General features: G+C 38.8%; 1 protein-coding gene across 12 annotated transcripts in view; it reads left to right on the top strand.

The window, feature by feature from the left end:
* kif1aa (kinesin family member 1Aa) overlaps window positions 1-18,908 on the top strand; it is an 84,996-nt gene that overhangs the window by 64,856 nt on the left and 1,232 nt on the right. For 8 of the 12 annotated variants that reach the window (XM_014011029.1, XM_014011033.1, XM_014011032.1 and 5 more), the window contains 16 exons: window positions 872-980; window positions 1,084-1,150; window positions 2,051-2,135; window positions 2,232-2,337; window positions 5,128-5,154; window positions 10,223-10,246; window positions 10,674-10,788; window positions 10,887-11,020; window positions 11,113-11,174; window positions 11,261-11,406; window positions 13,734-13,922; window positions 15,378-15,449; window positions 15,552-15,673; window positions 15,811-15,954; window positions 16,783-16,975; window positions 17,053-17,171. In XM_014011029.1, coding sequence (XP_013866483.1) covers window positions 872-980; window positions 1,084-1,150; window positions 2,051-2,135; window positions 2,232-2,337; window positions 5,128-5,154; window positions 10,223-10,246; window positions 10,674-10,788; window positions 10,887-11,020; window positions 11,113-11,174; window positions 11,261-11,406; window positions 13,734-13,922; window positions 15,378-15,449; window positions 15,552-15,673; window positions 15,811-15,954; window positions 16,783-16,975; window positions 17,053-17,171 — 1,714 coding nt within the window. The remainder of the gene's footprint in view (window positions 1-871; window positions 981-1,083; window positions 1,151-2,050; window positions 2,136-2,231; window positions 2,338-5,127; window positions 5,155-10,222; window positions 10,247-10,673; window positions 10,789-10,886; window positions 11,021-11,112; window positions 11,175-11,260; window positions 11,407-13,733; window positions 13,923-15,377; window positions 15,450-15,551; window positions 15,674-15,810; window positions 15,955-16,782; window positions 16,976-17,052; window positions 17,172-18,908) is intronic. The other 4 variants (XM_014011038.1, XM_014011034.1, XM_014011039.1 and 1 more) reach the window with 2 other exon arrangements.

Genomic DNA, 18,908 nt, shown 5'->3' with positions numbered 1-18,908 from the left:
GGATGAGTATATTAGAAGGAACATAGGTAACCCAGCAGATTTGGTGACATTTTCAGCAGACCCATAATAAATTTATGAAAGAACCAAATTTTATGACTGTTTTTTGTGACAAACATGTATGTGTTCCGATCACTCTATCACAGAAAAATAAGAGTTGTAGAACTTATTGAAAACTCAAGACAGCCATAACATTATGTTTTTTTACAAGTGTATGTAAACTTTTGACCACAACTGTATATTTCTCTGCCACGATCATTAAGCTACATACATATGACATGCTAGATGTGACGTGATTTAGTGTCATAATGCGATATTCAGGAGGCACAATATATCTTGATAGGGGTATTTTTGAATGATGACAAGCCAAAATGAAATAATAATGAAATACTCTGAAAGTGATACAGACAACTGTGTGAAAATATAAGGAGTAGAAATGAAAAGTAATTACTCCAGAAAAGTATCGATAACCAAAATTTCTACTTAAGTAAAGTAACAAATACTTCTTACTTCATTACTTGACACCTCTGGTCTAAACTTTGGTGTTTCTGTAGTCATTTAGAAACCAGTCTGATCAAGATTAAAATCAGTCTGTTTAGTTTGGTGTCACGGAGATTATGAATGTTTTTGAGATAATTTGATTTAAAATAGTACATCAAAGATGCTCATATTGTGATTAAAATAATCATTTCCTTCTACAGAAATGAATGGGTCCTCTCTTCCTTCCCTTCACTGGTGTCCTTTCTTTTTCCTTCCTCTCCTTTTTAGGGTAGCTAGATCAGTATTCTCACCTCCAGCCTGTTAGTCACCTGCCTGCTTTCATCCTTTGTTGTTGAATTTTTCTGTATAACCTCTAAAACCTTCTTCCACTCAGTGCCTGCTACCAAGCTGACGACGCTGACCCGCCCTCAGGCCGGACCGTGCCACTGTAAATATGACCTCATGGTATTCTTTGAGATCTGCGAGCTTGAAGCTACTGGAGAGTAAGTTTCCAGTGTTGTCTCACCATGTGTTGATAATTTGTGGGATTTGTACCTTAAATCATTGACCAGGTTACCAAAGCTTGTGCTGATTGTTTTATTTTAGCTACATCCCAGCTGTTGTGGACCACAGAGGAGGCATGCCCTGCCATGGCACCTTCCTCCTGCACCAGGTACGTCTGTCACACAGAGCACATAAGACTGAAATACTGAAAACAAAGATGTTTGTGGACAGGATCTCAAGGTGCAGCCTTGGAGAGGAGGGTGTCTGGTTTGGGAACCACAGGGTCTCATTTCTGCTGCATGCAGATGATGTGGTTCTTTTGGCATTATTGGGCCAAGACCTTCAGCGTGCTCTGGGCTGGTTTGCAGCCGAATATGAAGTAGCTGAGATGAGACTTGGTTCCTCTAAGTCTAAGTGGGGGAGTTTTAGTATCTGGGTGTCTTGTTCACGAGTGATGGTAGGATGAAGCGGGAGATGGATCAACAGATTGGGGTCTCATCCTTTAGTAATGAGGATGTTGCTTCAGTCAGTCCTGGTGAACAAAGAGTTGAATTGATAGGAAAAGCTCTGGATTTACTGGTCTGTCTACGTTCCAACCCTCATCTGTGGTCATGAGGCGTGGATCATGATCCAAAGAACAAGATCCTGGATGCAAGAGGACGAAAGGAGCTTTTTTTGTAGGGTGGCTGGCTCAGCCTTAGTGATAGGGTGAGGATCTCCATCATGTAGTAGAGCTGCTGCTCCTCCACAATGAAATGAGTCAATTGAGGTGGTTCATCTGATTAGGATGCCTCCTGAATGTCTCCCTTTAGAGGTGTTCTGGGCACGTCCCTCTGGTAGGAAGCCCCAAAGAAGACCCAGGACTTGCTAAAGAGATTATGTGTCCTCTCTGGCCTGGGAGCTCCTCAGGTTCCCCCAGGATAAGCTGGAAAGTGTCACTGTGAAGAGAGATGTCTGGGTTTCTTAGGCCTGTTGCCTCCACAACCCAACTACAGATAAGCAGCAGAAGGTGGAGATTCTTAAAACATTTTGAAAAAAAAATATTTATCTCTTTCCTTTTGTACTGCAGGGCCTCCAGAGGAGAATTGCTGTTACCATCGTACACGAATCTGGAGGTGACATTGAATGGAAGGATATTCGTGAGCTTGTTGTTGGTAAGTTTGTTCTTTTGGGCAGGTTAACTCTGAAAATAAACATTTCATTAAAGATCCGTGAAAGCTGTTCTCACTGAGGCACCTGTTCTCTCCCAGGGCGTCTGCGCAACACCCCCGAAGCTGACGAGAACATCATCGACCCAAATATTCTGTCACTCAACATCTTGGCTGCTGGGTATGTCAGGCCCTTACAGGATGACAGGTGAGCTCAGAAAATGTAGATTTAAAATGCAAATGGGATCGCTTTGCAAACAGCTAAATATTATAAACCGTTGTGATAATGCTTGATCTTGAAGAATATTTCAGATGTTTTGAAGTGGTGTTTGTAGAGAAGTTATGAAGAATTTATATATTACCTATTGTAAATATATTTTTGAGCAACCTAGTTTGAAGCCAATGTTAAAGGCTGACAGGACTGAAGGGCTAGTTTGAGCAAATAAGATGTTACAACCTTTCCACAGAACCTCACTTCAAAAGGTCCAAAGTACATTTTTTTTACAATATCATGATACCACGATACCATGATATCATGAAACCATGATACCATGATACCACAATACCATGTTATCATGATACCATAGTACCACAGTATCACGATACCATGATACCATGAAACCATGATACCATGATACCACAATACCATGTTATCATGATTCCATGGTACCATGATACCACGATATCATGATACTATGGTACCACGATACCATGATATCACGATACCATGATACCACAATACCGTGATACAATGATACCACTATACCATGATACCACAATACCACAGTGCCACAATACCACAATATCACGATACCATGCATTCATCATTCATCAGTCATCATTCATCATTCATCCATCCATTCATCTACAGCCCATCAATCCATTTGTCTGTCCATCCATCCATCCATCCATCCATCCATCCATCCATCCATCCATCCATCCGTCCATCCATACAACCATCTATCTGTCCATCCATCCATCCATCCATCCATCCATCCATCCATCCATCCATCCATCCGTCCGAGGTTATTTTCCTTCTGGTACACCCTGGACAGGTCTCAAGTCCATCACAGGACCACATAGAGACAACTAGTTACTCTCTCACACCCAGGGACAATTCAGTTGCTAATCAACCCAACATGCATGTTTTTGGTTTGCCTGTACCTTTCTGAATACTACAGTAAATGAAGCCCCCAAAATTTTGTTTCTGCATGATTTCTTCAAATTTGGCTCAAATGTGACAGAGACTTTCAGCATATAAAACAAAGTTCAAAGTATTTCTAACAAATTACATTTCATCATAGATTTTATAACTTTGTTTATTCAAAAGATATCTGTAAGATATTAAATTTATATATTGTTTCGACAGAATCTTATTACTAAGTGGGTGAAAAATCTCTTTAATGGTTAAATGAAAGAAGTACTCTTTGATGTTGCAGAGCATCAGTTTTATTACAGACAGAATAAAACCATCCTGTCTTTGAGTGTCACATGCACCACATCCCAAATTATTATGCCAGTTGTATTTAAGTGTCATAAAGACTACATGTTTTTGTTTTTCAAATAAATTCATGGATGGTTTTGTGTCTCAGGTCTCTTTGGATCATTAAAATTAATCTGAGACACACAGAGATGATATATTATTATTTGCCCATATTAGTTGAAAATGGTAGTCTGCTTAACAATGTGGAATGTCCGTCTTTAGTAGTTTTTTTTAATAGGGCTAATTGTGCACCTGTCTTGCTAACAAACTAGATGCAGAAACATTAACTGCAATCAGTTTCAGGTTTGATAAATCACATTGCAGGTGCTAAATTGTCACATTTCAGTTTGGGCTGCAGATGCTATGTTGCTCATTTGACAGACTCCATCCTTTGCACACACAGTTAGTAGATTAGCTTTGTGTGTGCAATTCAGTTTGCACAGGTTTTTACAAATATTTAGTAGATCAGGCCCTTACCCTCAAAATTTCTCTAAATGTTTCTAGTTGCAGAATTTTTGGTAACAACATGTTACCTGTTGATACCAAAGATTCTGCAGAAAATCTGTTAGCTTTAAGGTCAGTTATTAATTCTGTATTGGTTTTATTTTTATTTGACTATCTAAAGGTCTCTTTAAATTTTGTTACGTAAGTAATCAGTTTTATTTAATTTTATAGGCTTTACAGATACACTTAATATTCCAAATTCTGTCCTTTGAATTTAGTGATGTGCCAAGACAATTTTAAATAGCCAGTATGTAGGAAAATATTTGCAAATGCATTTGCTTGCAATAATAATAATAGTAATAATCTTTTTTGCTAATAACACTGAAATAAGTTAATAAAGGAGACATACATTAGGCATTGTAGAAGAAAAAATATTTATGTATAAAAAGGCAATGTCAGAAAAGTGAAATATAAATTACTGTATATTATTTTATAATTGGTATATAATGTATATAGGATAGTAGGTAAACTAATTATTGGTTTGGTCTTACTGAAATCATTACTGTGTTATTAGGAAAAAGGAATTTATTATTTTGGAGAAGGGTGGAAAAATATGTTTTTACTTCTTCCCATTTCTTTTCAGATCTGTTTATTTAAAGGTTGTTATCTTGTTAGATAATTTATTTATTTTGTATACATGTTTGAAATAAACTCAAACTAAAAAAACTGTAATTATTGTTCATTATATGCAAAATCATTGACTTTATTGGGCCATGCTACTTATTGTTTTGCTTATTGTTTAGGTTTAACATCAGTTGCATGGTGTCCTTGTGTGTAATTAGAGTTTCTGTCTGAAGCTCCTTTCTGCATTAAGTAGTAGTCCTGGTGAAATAAACGTTTTATTGCAATAAACTGCAGCCAAGTTCTGTTCTGTTAAACATGGTCAAAAATGTCTTTTAAAAGCTGAACCCAGGCAGGTTTAAGATGCTGGAACTAACATTAAATAATTAACATTTTCTCACTAACATAATGTTGATGAATTGCTTTGTTTTGTATTTTTTTGCTCTGCAGACAGTTTCTTGATTCGGACATGCCTAGGTATATTATTTGCCTTTATTTTCACGATAAGTTACACAAACACTTCAATTTTCTAACTTTCTTCACTCTCTATCATCCCTAATCAACAACCTATTTGTTCTCCTTTACACCTACTCTGTCATGACTTTTGCTGTTTATCAGTTTTTTTCCCCTCCCCCTCATGAGAAGCGAGGGACGCGGTCTTGCATGCGGCCCACATCTCTTGCGGTACTGGTTGTGTGTTTGGGCTGTGTGATGGACAGGGTCTGCATGGCTCGGCTTTGCTTCACGCTTGGCTGCGTCTCTGCTGGAGGTGTCACGGGCCAGCATCAGACTCTGTGTTTCCACTTCAGCAGCTGATGCAGTTTTTTTTTTATTTAGAAAACTCACCATCAGTCTAAGGCTGTACTTCTAAACTGTATCATTTATTTGATTTCTAAATTCTAAAAGGATTAAATTAAAATGGTTGCAATTTCTTCCAAAGTGATTTAATCCTATATAAACTGCAAAGCTGCGCAAGTGTGTTTGTTTTTTCCAAAAGATTATGCATCATTAAAATCTGCCAGTAGGGGGCGAAATAAGTCCACTAATAAATACTGGCTGGAAATCACAAAAGCAACAGATGAAAAACATATTCCACTACATTTTTTCTTTTTCTTTATTTATTTATTTTTTTACTTTGAGAGTCAAGTGTTATTTTGAGTTCATAAAAGTGACTTTGTACAAACACAGTGTTTCCTATCACTGCTGCAGGATAATAACAAAACCATCCATCAGTCTTTTTAACTCAGGTGCTGCTGTATGGATCCCATCACTAACAATACTCACTTTGGCAGAAGATTTAAGCCCAGCTCTCATAATATAATCCACTGAACCATTACCTCACTGTTAGCACTTTACCCTGAACTGCTGCTACGTATGTTGTGAATATTTTTAAATCTTTCTCGTACCTCAGTGAAACTCTGCCAAACGCCAGAACCAAGCGGCTCCTCACATGTTCTGCCAGCAGCATGACTTCAGTGCTGGCTCCCACATTTTTAAGAGCTAGTAAAACACAGAGAAGCTCACAGAGTGATGGAAGGGTGTGAGGAGGAAATTGCCTCCTCGTAGTGGAAGCGAGCAGCTTTCTGCCATGTTTGTGTGAATGTGTGTTAATGAACTTGCTAATTAGTTGATTAAAAAAAGAAGCGTCACCTTCTTCATAGATGGCGCCCGCGCTGTGCAGTTGTTACTCCAGCACAGTGAGTGGCTGTTTGCTGTTGTTCGCTTTCCCACAAGGTCATTTGAGTCCAGGAGCAGCGGGCCGAACATCTGAACCTGGTGAAGAGCCCATTTTGGCCTGCTTTTATGACTTACAGAAACACTGGTTTCCTTTTACAGTTCTTACTTGGATAATCCTTTTAGATGTGAGGCCGCCAGAATAACAGCAGCTTTCAGTGTGTGACTATTTCTCCTTGAGGGAAAACGTACATTATCGTACTGAGAGCAACACAAGGCAGCTCTGTTGTGCTGTAGGACCTGTTGTATTTAGTTTAAAGGGACCTCTGACTAGTTGTAACATTAGGCATTATTTGGAAAAACATTTATTTCAACTATAGAAACAAGACCGTAAAAAACTATATAAAGTTTAGTTGTGATAAATTTAAAAAATACTTTGTCACATGGATGTCGCCATGTTATTTACATCGTCAAGTGTTCTGGATAAATGACGTATACAAGCTGCTCTGCTGCAAGCTCTGTCCAACTTAGGTTAAATTTAATCTTGAACAATATTTGATGATCAGCCCTTTTAAATTAAACCAGAGTGCGTTGACAGAGAGGAGCTGCTTCATGGAAGGAGAAGCTCAGTTTTAGCCTTTTAGCATTCACGTTAGCTCCCATGCTAATATGTATATAGCGTTAGCTCCTAAGCTAATGGCTGTGTCTCAGCTCAGGGGTTGTAGCCTACCTAGACAGTGACCCATGGAGGCCATAGCCTTCACGGCTGTGTAGGCGGCATAAATCACTATGAAAGGAGACTCTAGTATCATAGGATGTATGTTTGCATGACTGCACTACCCCTGTACTGTAGTGTTACACTTTGCATTATATGGCTTACTTAAGATGCATTGGAACATGTTTTCACGTCTTTTCACTGAAGGTATAACATCCCCAAATTCAATGCAGCTGTTCTTAATATTTTTAATTTATTTACATGTAATATTTTAAAGAGTTTGTATTTAGATCCAGTATCAGAACATGTATTCAATTCAATTCAGTTCAGTTTATTTATATAGAGCCAAGTCACAACATACGTTGTCTCAGGGCACTGTACGTGAAAAAAAAGAACAATCTAAAGAAGAAGCCAGCAGATTGTGTTGAATCCCTTCATCACAGTCTCCCATCCTGAGCAAACGGTGGAGAGGAAAAACTCCCTGCTAATCAGGAAGAAACCTCCAGCAGAACCAGGTTCAGGACAGGCGGCCATCTGCCTCGACCGGCTGGTTGGGTGACAGGAAAGAGACCCAGCCAAACACAGAAGAACTGGTCCAGGACTGGTCCGGGTGCACCTTCTTCTGGAAAAGAGACAAAGGAAAAAACATGTTATTGATAGAAATAATTACAATAAACATGTAGAGAAGAGAGACCAAAGACAACAGCAGAGTGAGGAAATGTGCTCAGTTTGTGCTCCAGCAGTCTAAGTCTATAGCAGCAGAAATGAAGATTAATTCAGGAAACCTAGGTCTAATTATAGGATTTATTCAAAAGGAAAGTCTTCAGTCTAATCTTAAAAGTAGACAGAGTGTCAGTGTCAAAAATAACACCAAGTTTCTTTACATTAGAACTGAAGGCCAGATTAATGACATCCAGAGAAGGTAAAAGGCTGCAAAGTTGATCCCTAAGATGTTCAGGTCCAAAAACCATAATCTCTGTCTTATCTGAGTTTAGAAGCAGAAAATTGAGTCATCCATGTTTTTATGTCTGTAAGACATGCTTGTAGTTTAAGTAACTGGTTGGATTCATCAGGTTTCATGGATAAATATAACGGAGTATCATCAGCATAACAATGGAAATTTATCCCATGCTGATTAATAACTTTACCTAATGGAAGCATGTATAAAGTAAAGAGGATTGGTCCAAGCACTGAACCCTGAGGAACTCCATGACTAACTCTGGTGTAAGAAGAAGATTCAGTATTAACATTAACAAACGGAAATCCATCAGTTAAATAAGACTCAAATCATTTTAGAGCTGTTCCTGTAATCCCAATATCAAGTCTACTTAATAAAATATTGTGATCAATAGTATCAAATGCAGCACTGAGATCTAACAGGACAAGAATGGACACAAGTCCACTGTCTGAGGCCATGAGAATATCATTAGTAACTTTCACCAGTGCTGTTTCTGTGCTATGATGAGCTCTAAACCCTGACTGAAACTCCTTATATAGATTATTTCTATCCAGATGTTCACATGGCTGATTTGCAACTATTTTCTTAAGAATTTTTGAGATGAATGGGAGATTAGATATAGGTCTGTAGTTGGCCAGAACTCCTGAATCAAGATGAGGTTTCTTAAGTAAAGGTTTAACTACAGCTACCTTGAAGCTCTGTGGCACATAACCATTCATTAAAGATAAATTAAGTACATCTAAAATATGGATATTAATTAAGGGAAATGCTTCTTTCAACAGTCTGGTTAGAATGGGATCTAGCAGACACGTAGTTGCATTTTATTTAACATCTCGTTTGTCCGTTTTCTTCCTCTTATCCGGGGTCGGGTCTCGGGGGCAGCAGCCTAAGCAGAGACCCAGACTTCCCTCTCCTCAGCCACTTGGACCAGTTCGTCCGGGGGAATCCCAAGGTGTTCCCAGGCCAGCCGAGAAGCATAGTCCCTCCATCGTGTCCTGGGTCTTCCTCTGGGTCTCCTCCCAGTGGGACGTGCCCAGAACACCTCACCAGAAAGACATCCTAACCAAATGCCCGAGCCACCTCAACTGGCTCCTCTCGACATGGAGGAGCAGCGGTTCTACTCTGAGTCCCTCCTGGATGACTGAGCTTCTCACCCTATCTCTAAGGGAGAGCCCAGACACCCTGCGGAGGAAACTCATTCTGGCCGCTTGTATCTGTGATCTTGTTCTTTCGGTCACTACCCAAAGCTCGTGACCATAGATGAGGGTAGGAAGGTAGACCGACGGGTAAATCGAGAGCTTCACCTTCTGGCTCAGCTCTCTCATCATCTCATTGCAGCATCAGCTAAGTTTTTTAACTTACATTTAAAAATAAATTCTTCGGTCCGTGATGAATTTCCAAACTCCACCATCTTCGTTTTCCTGTTTAGTTTGCTGATGGCACAATGAATCCTGGGATACCATCAGCTGTGTAGGATACTCAGATGCAGACTACGTTTTCAGGGTTTTGTGGGCCGCATGAGTAGAAGTCCACAAAATGGGACAGCCTATGGCGCGGTGCAGTGAAGGAACCAGCCTACAAATGCGCCCTACGTGGGCTGCAACCCTTGAACTGATCACAGCTGATACAATTAGTGTTAGCTCCTAAGCTAATATGGCGATTGCTCAAGAGCTAATGTATGTATTGTAATTAAAGGGGTTAAACCCAGAGAGCTAATATATGTAGCATAGGGTGTTATTGATTGATGGAAAGAAACTAATACATAATATAACTTTATTGTAACATAACAGCTCTTTAGCCTTGACTCAGTTTTTCAGTCTCAACTGCAGCCGATCCCCCCCAGAATTTAGTGCATCAGTAATAAAATGGTGACATGCTTAAGTGAAAAATGTCATAAACAAACAAAAAAAGTTTAAGGTAATTAGGAGTTTTCACATGTCACAATGTTTGGTAGAACAGAAAAAATGACATTAAGACCAACATGTGACATTAGTCAAAGATCCCATTAATAACGCAAGTCGACAAATCAGGACCTTTCATGCAGTTTGTGAGCTTTACTCAAAGATTTTATTATTATTTTTACATAATCAGATGTTAGAAAGAAAACAAACACAACCCCAGCCATATACGTGCACAGCCACAACAGACTTCCTGACTCACTCTTTCTATTCTTTTTGCTGGTTTCTTCTTTCACACAGTATTTCCCTGGGAGTTGATCATAGGTATTTCACTGCCCTGTCTCTCATTTTCTCTCATCCATCCTCTCCTTTTTTTCTGTACTATCAGTCCTCATTGCTCTCTTTTGCTTTTCTGTGATGTTTTCTACAAAGCAGAGCATCATGTCAGCCTGCTGCATGGAAAACAACAGTTTTATTTTTTTAACTCAACATGCTGTCTACAGTGTCTAAATATTGTATTATAATGAATGAATTGATTGCAAATCATGTTTTGTTCTCAGTTCTTTTAATCAAATTGTAGCAATTTTTCCCATATGAAATGCTTTTTCTTTTACATAAATTTTATGTTCATTTGAGCAGAAATTAGCATGAGTTAAGAGGCAGCTTGTTTTTGTTTTTATTTTTACAATTTAAAAATTCAATTTTTGCCCTGATGCGATCAGTGAGCTTTGTGTCTCTTGGACCGTCACAGGACTTTTTACCGGTTCGAGGCAGCGTGGGACAGTTCAATGCACAACTCTCTGCTGCTAAACCGAGTCACTCCAAACGGGGAGAAAATCTACATGACCCTCTCTGCCTACCTGGAGGTACACAACAGTGTCTGCGTTCAGAGGAAGCTGAAGTAACTCAAAGGAGATATAAAATAATGTTTGAAGTCCTTCCTCTTTTTTTTCCTCAAATACAGATGGAGAACTGCACACAGCCTGCAGTTATAACCAAAGATATCTGCATGGTGTTTTACACTCGAGACACAAAGCTGTCAGCTTCTCGATCGATTCGCAACCTTTTTGGTACAGGAAGTCTGAGAGCGGCAGATGGGTGAGGTTAAGGTCTCTCACTACAAAAATACCCGGAAGCTGTTGTATTTTCTTTGTTAAAAATAAAGTTGGTTGATTATTTACTTCCTCCAGAAATCGTGTAACTGGAGTTTATGAGGCCAGCTTGTGCCACCAGGCCGATGCAGGAAGCCCAGGTAAGAGCCCAGATTTGCTTCCATTGTGTTTTTGTATTAGGCTCACTTCTAAAGTATTTCTAATGAGAGCTTCTGTATCTCCTCAGGAATGCAGAGGAGACGCAGGCGGGTGCTGGACACCTCTGTGGCCTACGTCCGAGGAGAGGAGAACCTGGCTGGATGGAGGCCGCGCAGCGACAGCCTCATTATAGAGCACCAGTGGGAGCTGGAGAAGCTCAGTCTCCTCCAAGATGTAAGTCACTTTACTACAGTTCTTTTCATTTATTTTCTGGTTGTCTGAATTTGTCTTAACATGAGAGTTAATGAAAGAAAACTTAAATAAAAAAATTAAAATAAATTTCCTTCCCACTGTCACTAATGGCTCAGGATGGGAGACAGGGATGAAGTAATTCAATGGAATCTGCTGGCCTCCTTACATTGATTTTTGTGTACAGTACTATGAGGCGACGTATGTTGGGTCATGGTACTATATAAATAAATGAACTGAATTAAACTGAAATTCTAAAATTTGTAAATGAAGCTGTAGATTTACAGAAACTGAACATGCAATGGAAAGTACACTAATCTGCAGTATTTTATTGCTTAGGATACGTTTTTATTCAGAGCTGTCACAATACAGTAGGCAAGGTAGGCATTTGCCTAGGGCCTCGAACTGAAGGAGGCCCCCTAGGGATGGTACTGAAGTGACCACATGCATGACCATATGAAACACAGAGGACATTGAAGTGACTGGTGTACTCTCGCTACCTCCTTAAAGAGGGGTATTATGTATTTTCCAGGCACATATTCTATACCACAATCAACTAACTATGTTACCTTCAGTTTAGGGCTGCGCGTTATATGCGGTAGACGGTAGAAACGGTATGAAGTTGGCCTACGGTAAAAACTTACCCTCCACCGTCCTGTCGTCAGTTACGTCATTGCACCTGTGTGAACAGGGCTGCGAGTGCAGAGACAACTGAGCAGGAGTTCAAAATATAATGAAGAAATTATAGCATTTTAAAACGTGTATAGAAAGAATAAATCCTCAAAATTTCCCCCTCCCGCTGTAGAAAAGTTACATCAACGATAATCTCTCCCTCCCTTTCGCTGCACATCATGCAGAGCGAAGCTTTAACAACCAAAGTTTTTCACAGCCAATTGTCGGAGAAATTTTTTTTTATGTATTGTTGCCCACAGAGATGATAAAAAAAGATGTAGACGTTCGTTCAGTCATGAATCCATCTTATAAAGGCGGCTTCTGCTCTGATGATGAAGATGATGAAGATGCGCGCGCAGCAGAGCAGCTGCTGATAAGTTCAGCAGGCAGAAGCTCATTTTATAGCAGGCAGATATTAAAGCAAGAATGCTGGGTTTGTTTATGATTACAGTTTTCTGCAAAAATAAATGCTGTAAAAATTACATTATCTTTACTTTTTATGATAATTTTCTACAGCAATATACTGTATACCGTTACTGTGAAGGGATTTCATTTATATATGAATTTGAGGTCATACCGCCCAGCCCTACTTCCGTTGTTATAAAAATGCTGTAAATATCAAAAATAAATTTGACTTTGCATCATGGCCTCTCTAAATGCCTTGAAATTGGCCTCTGTCTCTTTAAGAACCTCCTACCATTTCCAACACTCCCATTTCAACACATCTTCACAACAATGCTTCAGAAGAGGGGTGCTATGTGGGGCAGGAGCTCGGCTGCTGACTGAGCTCCAGGGAGGAGCCAGGTACAAATAGGTGGAGCTTTGTACCAGAAAGTGTTTCTACCACATTTCTACCACAGGAGATTTAAGGATTTATCAAACATGCATGAATGAGTCAAAGCAACACTCTGGTTGTGTTTTGATGAGGGAATGACTTTATCTGATATAAAGTAGATTTTGCATAATTACGCCCCCCACCCCCCCAAGTGAAAGAAGCCCTGTGAGTAACACAGGCTGTAGCTTCATCTGATCCACTGCATTGTAACACAAGAAATAGGCTATTGTTACTTTGCTGGGTGACCATATTTTTTATAATTAATTATAAATGTAATTCATAAATCTAAAAGCTGCCACAAATATATTATCAAACAATGTGATAGCCCATTTGACCTAACCATTGAAAACATGATGACATAAGAAATACGAAACATATAAAATATGTATAAAACATGTAGTGTTTAGATGTAGTTTTGTACTGATTTACATTTCTAAATAAATTTGTATTTACACATTTATTTTCTGAAATGTAAAATACTGCAGATTGGCTGAAGTACCTGGAATTTAGAGCCATACAGGTTAATTTGTATGGATTGTCCATAATTTACACAAATTATCCATCATTATGCAGGTATACGGACGTATAGAGCAATCTCCGGATTTTTTCATGTTTCACGGATTTTTTCAAAAACTCAGTTTCAAATTTATTTTACCTGTAGGACGTTAAAAAAACACCAATAACATAATCCACTACCAACCCGCTCTGCTGCTAGAAATAAGTTCTTCTGTCCTCATTTCCTTCTGATATTGCTGCAGCCGACAGTCTGCTCAGTAACTGTGATATTTTCTCCTAATTCGTTCAGGTGGAGAAGACCAAACATTACCTTCTGCTGAGGGAGAAGCTAGAGTCCACCTTGCTGTCAGGCCTGGAGTCCCTTCAGTCCGGTGTTCCCGAGGAGCTGAATGAGCCTCATCAGCCCCCTGAGACCGATCAGGAGGCCAGCTCCAGCTCTGAGATCACCACCGAGAGGCAGAAGGAGCTCGCTGTCAAGGTCAGCCATGGTTTGGAAATACTGTCTGTTCAGCTTTGATCAAGGGTTTGAAGCAGGGTTCGACAAGATTTTAATTTTTTACCTGCCCGACATGAAAAGTTACCTGCCCGAAACAAAAATGTTCAAATTTCGATAAAATAAGAAAAACGTGTACTGTACTTTGTACTACAAAAATATTAACATGGTTATACAGAGGTGTATAATATATGACATCTGATTAAACAGATGCAAACATTGTAGACTGAGTTACTAACAGTCAATTGTATTATCAAGAACATCTTCAAAAAAGTGTTTCCCTAGAGTATTGGCCTTGGGGCTGGATTTTATGAAAACAGAGTGATCAACAGCAGCAGCTTTGTTTTAAATACAATTTACAGAACATGAAAAAGTCTGAAATTTGCATTAATAAATCTTATATCCAAAGATACATTTAAGATATCTTGAACTGGAGTCTCCATACAACATGATGATAAATCTAATGTTATTTATGCAAGTCAGAATATAATCAGAGATATCTTAAATAGGTATTTTGAATTGTCAAAATATATTAAGAGATGTCTATTTGTTTTTTTCTTTCATTCATAAAAACAAAACCATCTATGTACAGCATTAAAAAAACCAAAGTAAATCATACCCTGAAGTAAAAGGGTGCAGAGAGAAGTAAAAAAACTATCATATTTGCCCCTTATTTTCAAAAATCAACTTCAACAAACAAACAATCTCAAGCTGGAAAGTTCTCCAAATTAAAAAAAAGTAAATAAAATAAAATAATAAAAGAAAACATTTTATTATTTTATCCTAAATAACTAATATGTCTAATTTAGTCATAAAACAATTTCAGATAACTAGAATATAAGTTTGGTGAAGCCAAATAAATGATAGATCGGCCTGCCATAAAATGAGCTTCTGACCCGCTGCTGCGCTCTCATCTTCTTCATCATCTTCATCAGAGCAGAAGCCAAAATTAGCAAGATGGATTTATGACTGAATGAACGTCCACTTTTTTTTTTCATCTCTGCGGGTAACAATTCATAAAAAAACATTTTTTCCTCCGAAAACACGGGTGTGAAAAAAGCTACGGTTGTTAACTTCTCTCTGCGTGACGTGCAGCAGGAAGGAGGGAGGAAATGATCCTATGACACGACCGCAAGATGTAACTTTTCTACAGCGGGAGGGGAAATTTTGACAATTTATTCTCTCTTTACGTGTTTTAAATAGCGAAATTTCTTCATTTATTTTCAGAATATTTTGAATAAATGGCCCTATAAAAAATAAAAGAAATTGTTTACCTGCCCGGTCGGGCAGGCATTGGGACACACCCTTCTGCCCGACAATGGGTTTTACCTGCCCCGGGCAGTCGGGCAATAGGATTTGTCGAACCCTGGTTTGAAACCAAAAAGAAAAGGCAGAAATGCAGCAAATCAGATATCATATTGATTGGTTTTGTTTTCTCAGTGCTTGCGGCTGCTCACTCACTCTTTCAACAGAGAATACAGCCATGTTTGCGTCAGCGCCAGTGAGAGCAAGGTACGGGTTTGAAGGGATCTGTTGACACGTTTGAGGAAAATGCCATTGCTGTTTGTTGATTGGTTCTGCCAGGGATGCAGCTTGTATCTGTGTTTGTTGCAGATCTCACAGATGTCTGTCACATTGCTCAGAGACTCTACCTCCATAACAGCTCTGAACACAATCACACCCTCCTCTACATGCCCTTCACTGGTTGAGGGTTGCTACAGTTCTGCTGAGCTCAGGTCAGACTCTTGGCTTATTTGTTGCCATATTTGCTAGCAGCATCTTTGCGTTATTTTACCGCACTGCAGTTTGTTTCTTTCTTATAATAAACTGACGTGCAGGGATGGAGCTCACGTTCTGTTTCTGTGTAATACAGACCACCCACACCCCGCTCCCGCGCCGTCAGCCCCGGTCCTGAAACACAGCAGGACTTGAAGGACAACAAACCCATCAGTGGAGCGTCCGACACCAAGCCTCGAGCTCGCAAACTGGTCCCTGACATCCAGGAGATAAGAGTCAGGTCTGTCTGAAGCTATCATCACAGTTTAATCACACTGTGCCGCTTTCTTTAGTTGTAACATTTACCGTATTTATTCAAGTATAATACGTAAAATTTCATCCATAAAATCATCCATAAAGTTGGGGGGTACTCGGATAAATATTTTTACTTATGTATTTTAACTGAGAAATCGGCTTCATTCACAAAATGCCTGAGTCCAGAAATGAGACCACGACGTAAAAAGCAGTTGAAACGAGCTTACCTCTAACACTCCTCCGTGCTTCAGAGCGAGATAATAACAGATCCAGGCAGGTGACATGATGTGAATAAAAAGTGGGGGAAGTAGTCCTGCACCTTAGTAATGATAACAAACTAATGACAGCGTGTGACCGAGCTGCTCCTCGAACAACAACAAACACATGTTCGTCTGTAATGGCTGCCGTCTACCGGTGTTCTGAAAAAGTTTGTATCCCTCAAAAAACATCTCCCCACCAGAGGGGGTGCTCGCGAGTAGGAAATAATCTGCTTTTGCCCCAGAAGATGGTCCAAATCTCGTGACGTCTCTGACTTTTATGTTGGAGCATCCTGGTGGTCTATGTGTAAAATACCAGAATTCATTTGATGCTGCTACAGCTGATATATATTTGTTGTCAAAATACCTTTTAGTACATATGTTGTTAAAATAAAATGAACAGTCCAATGATCATTTTACTGATATGTATAAAGACTGCAAAGGCTGAAAAATCTTGAAGTCTGTATGAAATTGGAGGTAGTTTGAGGGTTCAATTTTTTATGCTTTTACATGAGATCGTATTATACACGCATAAATACGGTAGTTGTGTTTTTCAGCCCCATCGTGTCAAAGAAGGGTTACCTGCATTTCCTGGAGCCAAACACCAACGGATGGGTGAAACGTTTTGTGGTTGTGCGTCGGCCGTACGTTTACATCTACAACTCAGAAAGAGATGCGGTGGAGCGAGCCATCCTCAACCTCTCCTCTGCTCAGGTGGAGTACAGCGAGGACCAGCAGGCCATGCTGAAGGTCAGGCATCCACCAAAGTCTTACATACAGTTTTCTGTTGGCCTGTAATTAATGCTTCGTGTGACTCGTTTTAACAGACCCCAAACACCTTCGCCGTGTGCACAGAGCACCGTGGAATTCTGCTGCAAGCAGCTAATGACAAAGAAATGCATGACTGGTTGTATGCATTTAACCCTCTCCTCGCTGGAACTATCAGGTAAGTTACAGTGAGTTGCAAAGGCTTTCACTTAGTATTCTTTCTGTTTTGTTGCCTTGCAAACTGAAAATTAAACAGCTTTTCAGTTTAATTATAAATTATGAACCTACACAGAATACTTTGAAAAGACTGAAGTTAAATGTGGCAAAGATTTGTTTAAACTCATTCTAAAAATAAAAATGTAAAGCTGTTCCTGCATATGTATTCCCCTTGTTTGCTTTGAAGCCGTAAGGTTTGGTCAAAAAGAATGAACAAAAGCTAGAGAGTAGCTGCAGTGTTGTATAAAGTACCGCAAAGTGATACTTGAGTAAAAATACAAGTATAATGCCAGAAAATTACTTTGGTAAAAGTTAAAATATTACTTGAGTAAAAGTCTTAAAGAATCTAATATATTTTTGTAAAAGTAAAAGTATTGATTTAAAATCAGCAGTTAGATTTTCTGTAAGGACATTTATTAGGAGGTGACCTCCACAAAAATGCAGAAATGACTGTATTGTGTTAAATTAATTAATTAATGATAAATTTAGGATGCACTAGTCCAGCTGTTTCAGTTTATATACAAATATCGAGAGTGACCAAACTTTTTCTCCAAAATGAAAATCTATCTGAGGGCTGTGGCCAAATGCAATATTATAATTCATGAAAAACAAATACTTCTTAAGTACAGTACTTTTGTTTTAATGATTGTGTCCTGCTGGAGTGTGACATGATTTATTTGTCTACAAACTAATACGGTATCAGATTTTTATATATTTATACTTCTCATTCAACCACAATTAAATTCACTAAGAGTAATATTCAATAAGAGACATAATTTAAATGGATAGTAATTATTTTTTACAATAACAAGCTGGAATGAAAACAAGCCAAAAAAAACAAAACAAATTAAAATAAAAGAAACGACTTTCTGCTTCTTGCCTTTTTTAAAAATGGAAGAAGTAGAAGTTAAAAGCAGGCTGAAAAATAAATACTCAAGTAAAGTACAGATACCCAAAGATTTTACTTAAGTACTGTAACAAAGTGTTTGTACTTAGTTATTTTACTACTCTGAGTAGCTGCAACGAGCTCATGGAGACAAACCTGAAGAGATTTGATGCTGTAACTTTCACTGAGGGCCACATGAGCATCATGGTGGTCCTCAAAGGGCCAGTTGTAATTAACGTCAACGATTTGTGTTTAACTTTGATTAAACATGAATAATAGATAATAAGAAGAAATAAGAATAATAATATAAATACTAATAAAGTAAAATTAAGAGAGTTTTACTTGCTGATGAGTTGTAGTGAGTAGTTACTGTCTTTAATTTCTGAACTCTCCCACTTTCTGACAGGGAATTCCCACTGAAGGGGCGTTTCAGTTTAAATTTACAACTTGTAAGTGGGAAGTTCCCACTTCTCAGTCCAACCACAAAACAGCAGAAGCAGCCAGGGAAAATGCAGCGACATGCCCAGCCTTTTTAGAGTCCTGTGCAGCTCCACCTGGTGGTGGGATGTCATCATTTCATGGGTAAAATAATCAACATGTATTATGGGAGATGTAGCTTTTTGTCGGTGCTGACTTTAAAGCACATTTATTTTAAGACATTGTATCTTTGAGTTTCGTGGGCCACATAAATGTTGTGGCGGGCCACATTTGGTCCACAGGCCTTTAGTTTGGCTCGTCGACAGTAAATTGGAGATGAGGTATTTTTGCAGATTCTGTTTACTAATTGAGATTTTTTATTGTTTATTTTTTGGC

The sequence above is a fragment of the Austrofundulus limnaeus genome, unplaced genomic scaffold (assembly GCF_001266775.1).
Source record: "Austrofundulus limnaeus strain Quisiro unplaced genomic scaffold, Austrofundulus_limnaeus-1.0 Scaffold76, whole genome shotgun sequence".
Lineage (NCBI taxonomy): Eukaryota > Metazoa > Chordata > Actinopteri > Cyprinodontiformes > Rivulidae > Austrofundulus > Austrofundulus limnaeus.
Note: the sequence above shows the minus strand (reverse complement) of the source record. Positions and strands in the feature narration are given on the sequence as shown.